Below are 14,699 nucleotides of genomic sequence, written 5' to 3'. Positions count from 1 at the left end.
CTATCCCGCATTTTCCATCTTCACGCGGGAGAGAGATCTGTGCAGAGAAGCCCCGGGACCTCCCTGATCGCGGCCACTGGCTTGCCTGCCCCCAGGCCGGCCCCGCTGGCCCGGCTCCGTCCCGGAGCCCTCAGCCCCCCGAGGGGCGGCGGCGGCAGCGGTGGGGTCCCGGGGAGTCCGCCCCCAGCCCGCCCCCGCAGGGGGGCCCTGGGTCGGGGAGGCCGGGGCGGCAGCGGCAACGGCGGCGGCGTGGCGGCCCTGGTGGCGCACGAGCCAGGAGCGACAGGCGAAGGTCTGGCCGCACTGGCCGCAGGGGAAGCGCTTCTCGCGCGAGTGGGCGCGCAGGTGGCGCAGGAACGCGGCCTTCTGGGCGAAGCGCTTGGCGCACTGCGCGCACTGGAAGGCGCGCTCGCCCGGGTGCACGTTCTGGTGCACCGTCAGGTTGGCCAGGCGCGTGAAGCGCTTGTCGCAGTGCGCGCACTGGAAGGGCTTCTCGCCCGTGTGCGTGCGCCGGTGCTCCACCAGCGTGGACAGGCGGCCGAAGCGCTTCTGGCACTGCGCGCACTGGAACGGCTTCTCGCCCGTGTGCGTGCGCCGGTGCTCCAGCAGCGTGGACAGGCGGCCGAAGCGTTTCTGGCACTGCGCGCACTGGAAGGGCCGCTCGCCCGTGTGCGTGCGGGAGTGCGCCGTGAGCGTGGACTGGTGCACGAAGCTCTGGCCGCACTGCGCGCACGTGTAGGCGCGGGGGCCCGCGGGCGCGGGTGGAGCCAGGTCCGGGGGACACTGGGCGCAGGACAGGGGCCGCGGGCCGGGCCGGGGGCGCCGGGGCGGTGCTCCCGGCTCCTTCTGGGCCAAGCTCTGGCCACGCGGCCCCGTGGTCCCCGCGGCTGGCGCGGCGGCTGGGCCCTGGGGGTCCCGAGGCGGGGCGGGCCGAGTGGGGGGATCCTGCAGGGGAGGCCGGTCCCCACGGGTGCCCTCCGTGAAGGCTTCTTCGCCGGGTGCCCCTTCGGCTGCCCAGGCTGGCTCAGGCCCCTCCAGACTCTTCTCCTTGCGGCCCAGGCAGGTGTCTGCTGGGGACACACGGGGACAACACCAGGGTTGCCTTGGCCAACCGGAAGCTGGGATGCCCCTCCCCCGCACGGCACTTGGCTCCCGGGCACCCGAGAATCAAGGGCACGACCAGCCTACCAGCTCTTCTCCCGATGCCCAGTGTGCCCCAACCCCCCGCGCACCCCATCTCGGTTTTGCCTTCCACGGGCCTGGGCTGCCTCCACCCAGGCTCGCGGGCTCCAGAACCTGCGGTTCCGATCCGTGTGTCTTTCATGCCCGCCCCCTCCCTCCTCCTAGCCGCAGGCCCTTAAGGCGAAGGCGGCCACGGTGGCTTTGCACGTGGTCCCCAGAGCACCGCCAGGAGTGATGCCCGGGTGCAGACCAGGCGCCGGCCCCGAGCACAAACCACAGCCAGCAATCTGGAAGCTTCCAGCCCACCCGCTGCTGCCCACCCAGGCACACTTTCGCAGGGCCATTCTTCCACCTTACCTGGGCGCGGACGTGCGGGGGGCTGCCCCCCGGGGCTGGCCAGGGCTCTCCCCGAGGCCTCTTTTTCTTGCTTGATCCAGGGCAGAAGAGTTGGGGGCGAGGCGGGGGCGCCTGGTTCTGGGGGACGAAAGGAAGCAGCCCTGAGGCTCGCAGCTGTCCTTGGCCGCCAACGCCCCCTCGCCACTGCAGTCCTGGCACGGGCACCGCGGACACGATGTCCCCCCCATCTGCGGGACCCCGTGGGCGCTTAAACCTGGGGTGGGGTGCTGGCTGGCACGCGGCTCACCCAGGCTCGCCCCATGCATCCCGTATGGTGCCCTGAGCGCAGAGTCAGGAGAGATCCCAGGGGCCCCAAACAAAAGCAAAACGGGGAGGGGTCTGGGCCCCATCTGCGTGGTCCCCGTTGAACACGCGCGGAGCGCGCCGGGAAGCTGCCGCGGGGCGGGAGCAGGGGGACGTGACGTCACTTCCGCCGCATCTGGCGGGAAACGGGCCGAGGCTCCAGCTTCAACACCCACGAGGCACAGCACGGGGTGCGGGGCCAGGCGGGCCAAGGAAATGATGGGAACTCCAAAGAGCCTGTCTGCAAATCATCGTTGTTCCCCTGCGCTGGGGGTGACCCACTGCCACCAGGCCAAGCGACTCCAGAGATGGGGCTTGTGTGTCTGGGCATCATGAACGAGTCCCAGCTGACCCCGTTCCCTCTGAATAGCGGCAACCCCCAGGGAGTGAGCCACCTAAAACTAGACAGCAAGGCCAGAGCATTCTGAAAGGAGCTGAAGTCCGTGATACATGCACCCTCCCCCATCTCATCACTACTTATTTTTTTGGGGGGGGACCACAGCTAGTGAGGGGTCCTCCCGGCTCAGTGCTCGGTGCTGCGGATGGAGCTGGGGCCTCTGAGCGCTCTCCCCAAACCACCCCCTTACAACCTCATTTAAGCACCAGCACCCTGCTAATTTTAGTTTCTTTTGGTTTTGCTTTTTTTTTTCTTTTTGGGTCACACCCAGCGATGCTCAGGGGTTCCTCCTGGCTCTGCACTCAGGAATGACTCCTGGCGGTGTTGGGGGACCATCTGAGATGCTGGGAATTGAACCCGGGTCGGCCACATGCAAGGCAAATGCCCTCCCCGCTGTGCTATTGCTCTAGCCCCCTGGTTTTTCTTTGAGTCACACCCGGGGTGCTCAGAGCTTACTCCTGGTGAGCTCAGGGACTCCACAGGATACCAGGGAGCAAACCCAGGTCAGCCGCACTCCAGGTAAGTGCCTTACCCTCTGTGCCTGACCTTAATTTCTTCGCATCCAACGGCATTCACTACAGGTGAGGGTGGCCTGGGCAGGGAGGTATCTGGACGCTGGGGACCTGCCCAGGGGATGGGGTCCTCACTCCCGCATCCTGCTGCACTCACCCCTGCACTCAAGACCCTGGTCTCTGCCTGCTTCTCCCCAGCTGGGAGCCAGCACCAAGCCCAGTGCCCGGAGGAGCTGTGGCCTGGCACAGGAAACCAGGTTCTTGGCCCTTTTCGAGCAGCTGGGGGGTATCAGACAGACACGGCGGGGGGGGGGGGGTGTGAGGAGCAGCGCCCCCATCACAGCCCATGTCATGCCCACCCTTTCCCCTGGTCACTATGACATTCCCAGGGTGCAGAGGGGTGACCGACGGTGGGACACAGAATGGCCTTTGACCCTCTACCTGCAAATAAGAACTCAGAACTTAGGGGTGGGGTCCCCACACTCCCTGGGGAGAACTCAAGCTTGCTGGGGGAGGGCTTGAACTTGCCGCAGTGATGGCCTCCCACTGTACCCCCTCTCTCCATCCCCCATGCTGGCACCCCACCCCGCGTGACCTCTTCGGGGGAGGACCCCTGTCGCTGGGCAAAGGGAAGGCAGCGCTTTGTGGTGGCCTCAGCTCCTGCCCAAAGCGGTGACAGAACTGGTGTGGGGGTGTGAGCAGGGGGGATGGGAGGGTGCTGTGGCTACCCAGCTGCCATCCGGGACGTGCTGGTGAGAACGGGGTGTTTCAGAATGCCACCTCCCAGAACGGGCCTCAGCTCCTGATGGGGGTACCCGTCAAGGTAAGCCCACGCGACCCCCTCCCAGCAGGCTTCACGGGTGCTCCCCAGAACCCCACCACTGTTAAGGGACGGGGTGCTGGGCCGCCAGAGATCCCAACTCAAAGCGGTTTCCGGGGGGCTTCCGGGCTGGGGGGCAGCTCAGCTCCGCCCTGCTCAGGCATGTGATTAGAATGCGGGTAGCCGGTACCCCACCTGCCTGAGGGCGGTGGACACACACTCGCAGCTGTCGCATCCCCAGGGCTCCGGGGATTCTGAGAAGTGACCCCACCCAGGGCTGGGGCTTGGGGGGACCCGGAGACCCTCTTACCCTGGCAGGCCAGGGCCTCGGCTCGTTTGCACAGCTGCTCCTGCCAGTCCTGCAGGCCGCCCCACTCCTGCTCCGGGAAGGTCACGGCCGTGTCGTCGGCGGTCACGGGCAGCTGGAAGTACAGGCCACCCACCATGTCCGAGGCCAGCTGGGCCGGCACCTCTCCCGCACCCAATCCTGGGTGGACGCTGGCTTCAGGGACCAGGGCGAGGGGAGCCAGCCCCATCCTGCAGGCCGACAAACTTTTTTTTTTTTGGCTTTTTGGGTCACACCGGCGATGCACAGGGGTCACTCCTGGCTCTGCACTCAGGAGTCACCCCTGGCGGTGCTCAGGGGACCCTATGGGATGCTGGGAATGGAACCTGGGTTGGCCGCATGCAAGGCCAATGCCCTCCCCGCTGTGCTATCACTCCAGCCCCAGGCCGGCGGACTTTCTTCTGGGCACCCAAGTATGGTGGCACCCTTCAGCCCACACCCCCATGCTCGGCAGCCGTCAGGGGCTAAGAGACTGGGCTTCGCCAGGAGCCAGCCGGAGCACCTGCAGGAACCAGGCCCGGTGCCTCTACCTTGGGGGTGTCGCCTTTGCTGCCCGGCGGCAGCCGCAGGACGCAGAAGTTGCGGTTCCGCAGCAGGTTCTCCATGTTCTCCAGGCGCCGCTGCAGCAGCCCGTACTCCTGCAGCAACGTGCCCAGCACGGCCCACTTGCCCTCCAGCTGCTGGCCCAGCTCGGCCGCCGTCTGCGCGCAGTCCGCCAGCTTCTTCTCGGCACTGCCCGCGCGGCCCTCCAGCCTCTGCAGCCGGGCCGCCTGGGCCTCCACCTTCTTCTCCACGGCCTGGACGGCGGCTACCATGGCCAGGAGGGAGATCTCCGCTGACTGGATCTGGGCCTCCCGGTGGAGGTCAGCCCCCCTCAGCCATTCCTGGGGCTAGACATAAGGTGGGAGGTTGGGGGTGGGGAGTTAGCCTTCAAGGTCGGGGGGGCCCCGGGTGTACCCCAGCTGATGAGCAGTCAGGGGTTCAGTCCGGGCTGCCTCCCCTGGAGTGGGTCAAAGACAGTGGACACTGGGCCCCACGCAGCGGCCAGGGGAAGAGCCTTGGGCGGGAAGGGATGGGGATGGCCTAAGGGCTTAGGGCAAACAGGTTTCCATGACCGTGGACACCAGGAACCCTGCAAAGTTCTCTCCACGAGAGGAGTCGGGGCAAATCCTCTGTCGCTGGGCTCGGGGCAGCGGGAGCCCACGCAGGGACCAGGGTTCAGGTGCTGGACAGGGACAGGGCTTCGGGAGTCCCAGCGCCCCGGGGGGGGGGGGGGGAGGGGCGGGGCTGCAGCGGACACCTCCCCAAGGTACTAGCGCTGCTCTCGGCCAGGATTTGTTTTGTTAGGGGGATCTGGAGGGAGGGGGAGAGGGAGACGGTCTCGAAGGACAGGGCCAGGATCGGGGGGGGGGGACGCGCTGAGTGAGGACATTCACCATCCATCTCCCCACGCCCGCCCCAGCACCCGGACCCTGCCGGACCCCGCGTGGGGACGCCCGAACGCCGGGGCTGGCTTGGAACCCTGGAGCTGTGAGTCTTCGGACCAGCAAGCCCCGGGGGGAGAACCGAGGGGGGGCGTCCCATCTCTTGGTCCTCCGCAGCTCTCTTCCGGCCAGTTCTCGCCCCTGCACCCGGGAGGAGCGCGCAGGAGACGGGCACCCTCGGGGGGGGGGGGGGGCCTCCCTTACCGCAGCCGGGGCCGCCTCGGCCATGGTCCCGCGCTGTCAGCCGAGGAGCCGCCGCCCCGGGCCTCTAACGGAGAAGCGCCCGGCCGTTCTCGGGCGTGGGGCAGATGCGCGGGCAGCGGGCGCGCGGGGCCCCGGCCGGACGGCAGCGGCGCCTGCGGGATGCTCGGAGGCGCGGACGGTGCGGCCGCTGCGCCCGGGCCGCGCGACGGGCCCCGCCTCGCCCCGCCATTGGCTGGCCCGGGAAGCCCCGCCCCCGCAGTGCGTCCCGACGCCGCCTTCTCATTGGCCGTCGCCGGAGGCCCCGCCCCCACAGCGTGCGCCCGGCAGGTGAGCGACCGCCGGTCCCGCTCCCCGACCGTCCCTGGCCGCAGCGGCCGCCGGCCCCGGGGCCGAGGAAGAAAGCCAGGCACGCGCGCACCTCGCCGACTGCGACGTGTTTATTGAGCACCGGGGGTCCGTCCCCGCCCTCCCGACGTTCCCGGAGCCGGGGAGCGAGACCCCCCGCGCCAAGCGGCCTCCGCTCGTGCCTTTCCCGGGAGCACGCGGGGACCCCGGCGTTGGGAGCTCAGCACCCCCAGGAAATAGCCGGGAAATAGCTCAGCGACTCCGTTTGCACCGTGTCCGGCTTGAGCACTTGCTGCGGGCCCCCGCCCTGAGTTGCGGCGCCCCCGGGGAGGGGGGCTCCGTCTGCAGAAAGCAGGACCCTCCTCTGGGCAGCCGAGCTCTCTCTGACACTCAGTGTCCCCTGACCCTCCCTCGGCCAGATCCCTGACTCGGAGGCGTGAGGGTAAAAAGGAGGCGACAAGAAATGGCACGGCCGGCTGGGGCCACGCGCCCGTCCCCCAGTGCCAAGTAAGGCACCCTTCGGTATGGCCGAGGTGCCCATCCCCGGGCCTGAGGCCATCGCCCCAACGTGGTGCCAGCGACGTGAAAACAGGGATGTGTTCACTGCTCCCCAGCCTCACCCCAGGGAGCAAAGGCCCTTCCTGCGGGATGACGCTTAAGGACAGAGGTCCCAGGGCCGAGAAAGGGGGTCGGAAGCCGATGGGAGGGTTGTCCTGGCGGGCTGCCTGGCTCTGGCATGCTGGAGGAGGTGAGGTAGGAAGCCCAGGAGAGTCTCCCCCAGGAGGGCTGAGGAACATGAGGTCGGAGTGGGGGGGGCTCCCCAATTCTGCCAGAACCCCCACGTTCTCAGAGTCTGCTCCCTGCAGTGGCACAACTCAGCCCGGAGGCCAGGCTGGGGGACCCGCTCCTCCAGGACTCCCGGTCGCGGGGGTGTCTGCGCACCCCAACCCTGCCCGCCAGGGCTGGAGGGTGAACACGGACGGGATGAGCGCGCTGGGCGCTTGGGGTCCATCGACACCCGAGGGGGTTTCCGGACAGCCCTGTCCCCCCACAAAGGAGTGAAGGACAGTGCCCACCCCCCGCCCGCACGCACACACACACCCAGGAGCTCCTGGTGCCCTCTGCAACCTCAGTACCACCCAGGAGGGAAAACGCCGAGGCCCGGCATGCAGGACACGTCAGTCTCCGGGTATCCGTTATTCCTCGGGAAGCCCGGGGGGACCCCTCTGATGGGGAAACGTGGGCTTGGCGCGGGCAGGGCGCTGGACACCCTCCCTGAGCGCGGCAGACGGGCCCCTCCGGGGCGGCGCGGGCGCGGGGCGGGCGGAGGGAGGGCGGGGTGGTGGGTGGGCGGGTGGGCCGCCGCGTCAACCCTCCTCCAGGCGGCCGCGCCGCTGCAGGTGCGCGGCCCGGTGGCGGCTGCGCCCCAGGGCGCGGCGACTCTGCGGGCACGGGCAGGGCGGCGGGCCGGGGCGCCGGCAGGCGCGGGCGCGCTCGGCCAGGCCGGGCCCCGCGTGCGTGCGCTGGTGCAGCAGCAGCCCGCGGCGCTGCGGGAAGGCGCGCAGGCACTGGGCGCAGCGGTAGGCGCGGCGCGGGGCGGCGTCGGGCAGCCAGCGCAGGATGGGGCCCGGCACGGCCACCTCGCCCGGCTCCAGCGCGGCCGGCGCGCCCGCCTCCTCGACGTGCGCGCGCCGGTGGATGACCAGGTTGATCTTCAGGCGGAAGCTCTGGCCGCACTCGGGGCAGGGGAAGGTCTGTGCGCGCCGTCGGCGGGGCGGGGCCCCCGGGGCCTCCTCGCGGGCCCGCCCAAGACGCGGCCGTGGGCCCCCGGCCAGCCCCGGGGCGTTCCGCGGCTCCGGGCCTCCGGTGGTGGTGGTGGTGGTGGTGGTGGTGGTGGTGGGGCTCCGGGGGTCCCCTCGGGGCAGTCTCTGCCGGGGCTGGTTCGGGGCGTCACCCAGGAGGAGCAGCTCCGGCAGCGCCTCGTCGTCGTCGTCATCGTCCTCCTCCGACAGGGTCTCCGTCTTGATGACCACGGCGCGGCCACCTGGAGCGACGGCGGCGCTGTGGCGGGGGGCAGCCCTGGCCCGGGGCCCTGCTCCGGCCTGCGCCCACCCTGCTCTTGCGTCACCGGCCCTGCCCAGCACCAAGGCGGGCACTGCCCCCCCCCCCCCCCCCCGCACAGGAGCGAGGTGCAGAAGGGCGGCGAGTGGGTGGTGAAGGGGAAACTGAGGCAGAGGCCACACCCAGACCCCCGGGAGTCTTGACAGCACACGGAGGGTCAGCAACCCCCTCCCCAGCCCCTTCTCTGGTCCTCGAAGGCTGGGGGGGGGTACATGGCCCCCCTCCCAGAGCCACTCATTACCCCGGCTCAGGGGCAGACTGGAGGCCCGGAAACCTGCGTTTCCCCGCTGCGTCACTGACAGGCGATCAGGGGTCCCGGGGGAGTCTCCTCGCAGGCCCCGCCTCTGCCCAGAGCCTGGCCAGGAGCCAGCCCCCCCGCCCCTCCCCCCGCCAGAGTCCCCACTCACCTGGGCCCGCGTCCCCCGTGGGAGAGGCCGGCGCCGCCTGCTCTGAAGCGTCACCCTCTGACTTCGCGGGGCGCCGGACACTGGCTTGGGCAGCAGGGACTACGGGCAGGGGTGGGGCCGAGAGCTCAGGCCGGGCACCGGGAACCCCCGCCAGCCCGGCCATGCTGAGGGTCGGGGACAGAGTTTGGGGGTGTCCCCAAGCACGGTGGAGGGTGGGGCCAGAAGGGGCAGAGGTCAGAGCTCCACAGGGGCTGGAGGGAGGGGCCGTGCTCACTGGGGGGACACCCGGAGGACCCCAAGCATAGCGGGGCAGGTGCTGGATCAGGCCACCGCACACTGTGTGAGGGGCCCCGGGCATTGGCATCGGCCCCCTCACACAGTGTGCGGTGCACCCCGTGGGAACGGCCCAGGGTGCCGGAAGGAGGCTCTGAGCGAAAAGGGAACCCTGGGGGTTCCACGGGGCCACGGGCCCAGGGACCCAGGGGACACAGAAGGAAGGAGCATGAGGCCCCCCAGACTCAGCTGCGCGTGCTGGGGTGTGCCCCGAGCAACAGGTCCACTGGGGAACCACGTTGGAAGTCTGCGACCGCCTCACTCCAGTGGCCCCTGAAGGCACCGGGGACCCCACCCCCTTCTCCCCCCTCTCTCGGGCTGAAATGCCAGCCCCACTCCCCTCACCCCCACACTCTCCTGCATGCCTGCTCGGCCGGCCACAGTGCACACGGCAGCCCAGGTGCTCACTCACCCGTGCTCGGCCCGGGGGGCGGGGTGCTGGCCTCTGGGTGCTCGCGGGTGGGAACTCCTGCCGGGTCCCCCTGGGCGTGTTCTGGAGGTGGGGGGAGGCCTGGAAACACACGGGAGCCACTCAGGAGCGGGTGACACGGGGGGGCGGCTAGACGGCCGGAGCCTCTGGGGGTGAGTGAATGCCCCCCCCCCACCCCAGCGTCCGGCCAGGCCCAGCAGTGACAATGCAGCGACTTCGTAGATGTTTCAGGGATGCGATTCTCTGCGGGGCCCCCACAGTGAGAGTGGGAGGCTGCAGGCGCAGGGAGTGAGTCAGTCGCCGGCAGGGCGTGGCGAGGCCCAGACGTGGGTTCTCAGGGACTCCCGACTCCCGGTCGTCCTGGGGTACCCCGGGGAAGCACCTCCACGGTTCTTACCCCTGGTTCTGGCTGGGCCAAGGACGGATCCATCTGGGAGGGGGGTTCGGGCCAACCCTAGTGGTGCTCAGGGATCACTCCTGGCAGTGTGGGGGGGGGGGGCGGGGGACCACAGGTGCTACCAGGAATCACACAGCTGGGACCCACACACTGGGCGGCGCCCTGACCCTTGCACGCCCGGGCCCAGCATGCAATAGCTTTAAACCTTCTGAGGACAAATGAGGGAACACAGTACCAAAAATTAAAGTGACCAGGACCAGGAGAGAATATCCGGGTCAGAACCCCATGTGTATATTCTGTGACTGGGTCACAGGTCAGAACCCCACGCGGGCCCGGGTCAGAACGTCACACAGTCCCGGGTGCCGGCACAGAATGGGTCCCTTGTGGTGAACAGCTGACCCAGCTGACCAAGAATCCTGGGAGCAGCCCACCAGCCCTGCCCCCAAAAGCAGTGATCTCTGATCAGTGACCCCCTGATCTCAGAACCAGCACTGATGGGTGTGGCCCCTCAAAAGACACGGGGCTGGAGAGAGAGCACAGCGGGTAGGGCATTTGCCTTGCACGCAGCCAACATGGCCGACCCGGGTTCGATTCCCAGCATCCCATATGGCCCCCTGAGCACCGCCAGAAGTAACTCCTGAGTGCAGAGCCAGGAGGAACCCCTATGCATCGCCGGGCGTGACCCAAAAAGCAAAAAAAAAAAAAAAAAAAAAAGATAAAAGACACACAAATGAAAAAAGCCTATCTAGCAAAATCAGATACGAGAAAAATACAGATCAATATTCCTAATAAACACTAATGAAGAAATCCTCCTCAAGATACAAACCAGCCAAATTCAGCAATATATTAAAATGGTTACGGATGCTTACGAGATTTCTCAAGCAAGTGTTAGGGGCTGGAGCGATAGCACAGCGGGGAGGGCGTTTGCCTTGCACGCGGCCGACCCGGGCTCGATTCCCAGCATCCCATCTGGTCCCCTGAGCACCGCCAGGAGTAACTCCTGAGTGCAGAGCCAGGAGGAACCCCTGTGCATCGCCGGGTGTGACCCCAAAAAGCAGAAAATAAATAAAGTAAAATAAAATGGTTAGGGGTCAAAGCAATCGTACAGCAGGGAGGGCGCCTGTCTACCTTGCATGCCGCCAACCCAGGTTCGATCCCCGGCATCCCATATGCCCCACTGCACGCATGACCAGGAGTGATCCCTGAGTGCAGAGCCAGGAGTAATCTCTGGGCACCGCTGGGTGTGGGCCAAAAATGAAAGGAAACGAAACAAAACAAAAGGGTTAAACGCATGTCCGAGTGGGTTTATTCCCTGCACGCCAGGGGAGTTCAACAGTGATGCGACAGACCCGTGCAACCCAAACAGTAAGAGTGAAGGGAGACAAAACACTCTCGACAGTGCCAACTGAGGCGAGCGAAAATTCACGTTCATGATAAAACCGCTTAGCACAGCGGGAGCGGAAGGAAACCACGTCCGCAGTCAGTCATATGGAAACCACAGGTGACATACTCGACGACGAGACCTAACAGCGCAGGCCCTGCTGTGAGCACGTCGAGTCAACAGAGTCCCGGGACTTTGAGCCCGAGTCATCAGGCAAAGCGGCGCCACAGAAGGCGACCCACACGGGAAAGCAGGGAGGGGAGCGGCCTGCGCTCGGATGCCATCACATGACGCAGAAATCCCTGAAGCTCCGCCCGCAACACTGTTCGCACTCAAAGGGATTTAGCAAACCGCCTCGATGAAAGTTAACAAGGCGGGAGGATGGGGGGGTGCAGAGAGACCACCGGGGAGGGCCCCAGGCCTTGCCTGCAGCCAACCCGGGTTCAATTCCTGGCATTCGTTCTGGTCACCCTGAACCTCACCAGGAGTGATTCCCGAGTGCAGAGCCAGGAGTAAGGCCCGAGCATCGCCAGGGCTTTGTGGCCTCCCACCCCCCCCCCAAAAAAAAAAAAGCCCACGTATGGGGCCAGAGCAGTAGGATGGGAGGAAGGCACTCGCCTCGCCTAAGACTGACCCCAGTTCAACCCCCGGCAACCGTATGGTCCCCTGAGCCCCGCCAGGATTGACCCCCGAGTGTAGAGCCAGGAGGAAGCCCTGAGCATCCCCAAGTGCCAGCCACACCTCCCAAATAAAACTCTTAAATTCAAAAAAAGAAAAATGGGGGGGGCTGGAGCGACAGCACAGCAGGGAGGGCGTTTGCCTTGCATGCGGCCGACCCGGGTTCGATTTCCAGCATCCCATATGGTCCCCTGAGCACCGCCAGGAGTGATTCCTGAGTGCATGAGCCAGGAGGAACCCCTGCTGTGCATCGCCGGGTGTGACTCAAAAAAAAAAAAATATATATATATATATATAGGGTCAGGAGGAAAGCCACAGAGATCAATTTTCTTTTTTTTGCCCATTCATTCTTCTGGTTTTGGTTTTGGGGTCATTCATGCCCAGCGGTGCTGAGGGGGATCACGCCTGGCGGGCTCGGAGGATGGGGGCCCATGGGGGTGCCGTGCGGAAGAAAAGTGCCCCCCACCCCCATACTTGCTCCGGCCTCAGGGGTCTGGTTTCCTATGACCCACCCCCACGGATTCCCCCGACAGGAGGGGGAGCAGGCACGGGAGCCCACAAATCCAACTGAGGTGACGGGTGCAGGGTCGCTCAGCGGTGCGTGGCACCTGCCAAACGGAGGGATGCGAACAAGTCCCGTAGAGTGGCCGGGGGCCCTTTCAGAGGCTTTTTTAGTCTTAAGCCAAACGCAGGGCGCGGCGGCCTCGTTTCTTAGCATCAAGACACGGCAGCCACGACAGGATTTGGCCACATCCACGGAGAGGGGTGGCGGGGCTGGGTGGGTAAAGCCAGCCCGGTGGGTCCGGCGGGAGCAGCAGGGCATTCATAAGCTCACTTAACTATTTTCACTGATTTTTTTTTAATTTATTAACAAAGGGGCCGGAAAGATAGTCCAGCGGCGAAGGTACTTGCCTTGCACATGGCAGACCCAGGTCCAATCCCCAGCACCCCAAATGGTCCCCCGAGCCCACCAGGAGTGAACATGAAGGGTAGAGTCAGGGTGAGCCCTGAGCACCACCAGGTGTGACCTCCTCAAAGAAAGAAATGTAAAAACACTTTTAAAAACAGGGGCTGGAAAGAGTACAGGATTAAGGCACCCACCCCATACCACCAGGAGGGACCCCTGAGCACAGAGCCAGAAGCAAACCCTGAGCACCCCCTGGAGGGACCCCTGAGCACAGAGCCGGGAGCAAGCCCCAAGCACCCCCTGGAGGGATCCTGAGCACAGAGAAAGGAGCAAGCCCCGAGCACACCCTTGAGATTTCCGAGCACCGAGCCAGGAGCAAGCCCTGAGCACCCCCAGGAGGGATCCCCGAGCACAGAGCCGGGAGCAAGCCCTGAGCACCCCCAGGAGGGATCCCTGAGCACCGAGCCGGGAGCAAGCCCTGAGCACCCCCAGGAGGGATCCCCGAGCACAGAGCCGGGAGCAAGCCCTGAGCACCCCCAGGAGGGATCCCTGAGCACAGAGCCGGGAGCAAGCCCCAAGCACTCCCTGGAGGGATCCTGAGCACAGAGAAAGGAGCAAGCCCCAAGCACGCCCTTGAGATCTCCGAGCACCGAGCCAGGAGCAAGCCCTGAGCACCCCCAGGAGGGATCCCCGAGCACAGAGCCAGGAGCAAGCCCCGAGGACCCCCAGGAGAGATCTCTGAGCACTGAGCCAGGAGCAAGCCCCGAGCACCCCCAGGAGAGATCTCCGAGCACTGAGCCAGGAGCAAGCCCCGAGACAGTGTGACGCCAGCACCACCTGACCTGACCTGGCACCGCTCAGCAGACAGCACCGAGGCTGATGCCCGGTACCCACCTCGGCCCCCCGCGTCCACGCTCGCGGCCGCACCCCGACTCACCACCTGCGGCTTCCCGCCTGGGGCCCGCAGCCTCTCCCCCACTCCCTTCCTTGGGGCCCCACGGGCCGGGGGGACAAGGGTCCTCTCCCCTCTCCAGGCGCGCGAGGAGGTCGGGCTTGGAGACGGCGTAATCTGTGTGTGGGACGGTTGAGGGGCGCGTGGTGAGGGCCGGGCCCGCCACTCGCACCCACGGGGCCAAGGCAGCGCCGCCCCGCCCCGCCCCGCCCGCGGCCTCACCCAGCGACACCAGCGTCTCGAAGTTGCCCCGCATCACACGCTTGTACAGCTCCTTCTGCCAAGCGTCCAGCTGGCCCCACTCCTGCTCGGAGAAATACACGGCCACGTCATCAAAGGTCACGGGCACCTGCAACCACAGGGTCACGCGCTCACCCACTCACCGCGAGGCAGGGCCCTCGGCGCCTCCCCCTGGCAGCCCTCCTGGCTTACCTTGGGGGTCTCGCCCTTGCTGCCGGGCGGCAGCCGCAGGATCCAGAAGTTTCTGTTCCTCAGCAGGTTCTCCATGTTCTCCAGGCGCCGCTGCAGCAGCCCGTACTCCTGCAGCAAGGTGCCCAGCACGGCCCACTTGCCCTCCAGCTGCTGGCCGAACTCGGCCGCCGTCTTCTCGCAGTCGGCCAGCTTCTTCTCGGCCATCCCAGTGCGGCCCTCCAGCCGGTGCAGCCGGGCCAGGCAGCTGTCCACCTTCTTCTCCACGGCCTGGACGGCGGCCACCACGGTCCAGAGGGTGATCTCGGTGGAGCAGAGATACAAGCTCTTCTCAGGGGTCGGAGGGGCCGGAGAAAAAGTTTCCCCAGGGGTATAAGAGGCCCTCAGCATGCCGCATCCAAGTGGCCCCTGCGGCCACAGGCGGCGGTGACGGGGTCTCACTATATTCTCCCCGCACCCAGCGGCCACAGGGAGGAATCCAGGACCCAAGGCAGGAGCCCCGGGCAGGACCAAGAAGCCCCAGAGGGAAGGGGATGGACAAGGGGCCATGAAGTGGTGTCCCCAGTCTCCGAACAGGCAGCTGCCCGAGGGCCCCTCTCTGTCCCTCTGAGAGCCAAGGCCTGTCGCGTGTGCCCCCCGCCCCCTAAGCTGCCTGCTGTGTCCCAGCTCCCCACT

The 14,699-nt window shown here is 66.7% G+C and overlaps 2 protein-coding genes across 2 annotated transcripts; both read right to left on the bottom strand.

Annotated features, from left to right (window-relative positions):
• Positions 1-5,730, bottom strand: LOC130016024 (zinc finger protein 398-like). The gene is made up of 4 exons (XM_056106783.1): positions 5,645-5,730; positions 4,487-4,846; positions 3,921-4,032; positions 1-1,070 (listed from the first exon to the last, which is right to left on the bottom strand). The coding sequence occupies exons 1-4, from the start codon at positions 5,666-5,668 to the stop codon at positions 1-3; spliced, it is 1,566 nt and encodes a 521-aa protein (XP_055962758.1). The 5' UTR covers positions 5,669-5,730.
• Positions 5,731-7,356: 1,626 nt separating this feature from the next.
• Positions 7,357-14,414, bottom strand: ZNF783 (zinc finger protein 783). The gene is made up of 6 exons (XM_056106782.1): positions 14,028-14,414; positions 13,818-13,944; positions 13,581-13,712; positions 9,259-9,361; positions 8,518-8,681; positions 7,357-8,033 (listed from the first exon to the last, which is right to left on the bottom strand). The coding sequence occupies exons 1-6, from the start codon at positions 14,412-14,414 to the stop codon at positions 7,357-7,359; spliced, it is 1,590 nt and encodes a 529-aa protein (XP_055962757.1).
• Positions 14,415-14,699: the final 285 nt, after the last annotated feature.

The sequence above is a fragment of the Sorex fumeus genome, unplaced genomic scaffold (assembly GCF_029834395.1).
Source record: "Sorex fumeus unplaced genomic scaffold, SorFum_2.1 ptg000143l, whole genome shotgun sequence".
In the NCBI taxonomy this organism is placed as follows: Eukaryota; Metazoa; Chordata; class Mammalia; order Eulipotyphla; family Soricidae; genus Sorex; species Sorex fumeus.
This window is presented reverse-complemented; position numbering and strand designations above follow the sequence as displayed.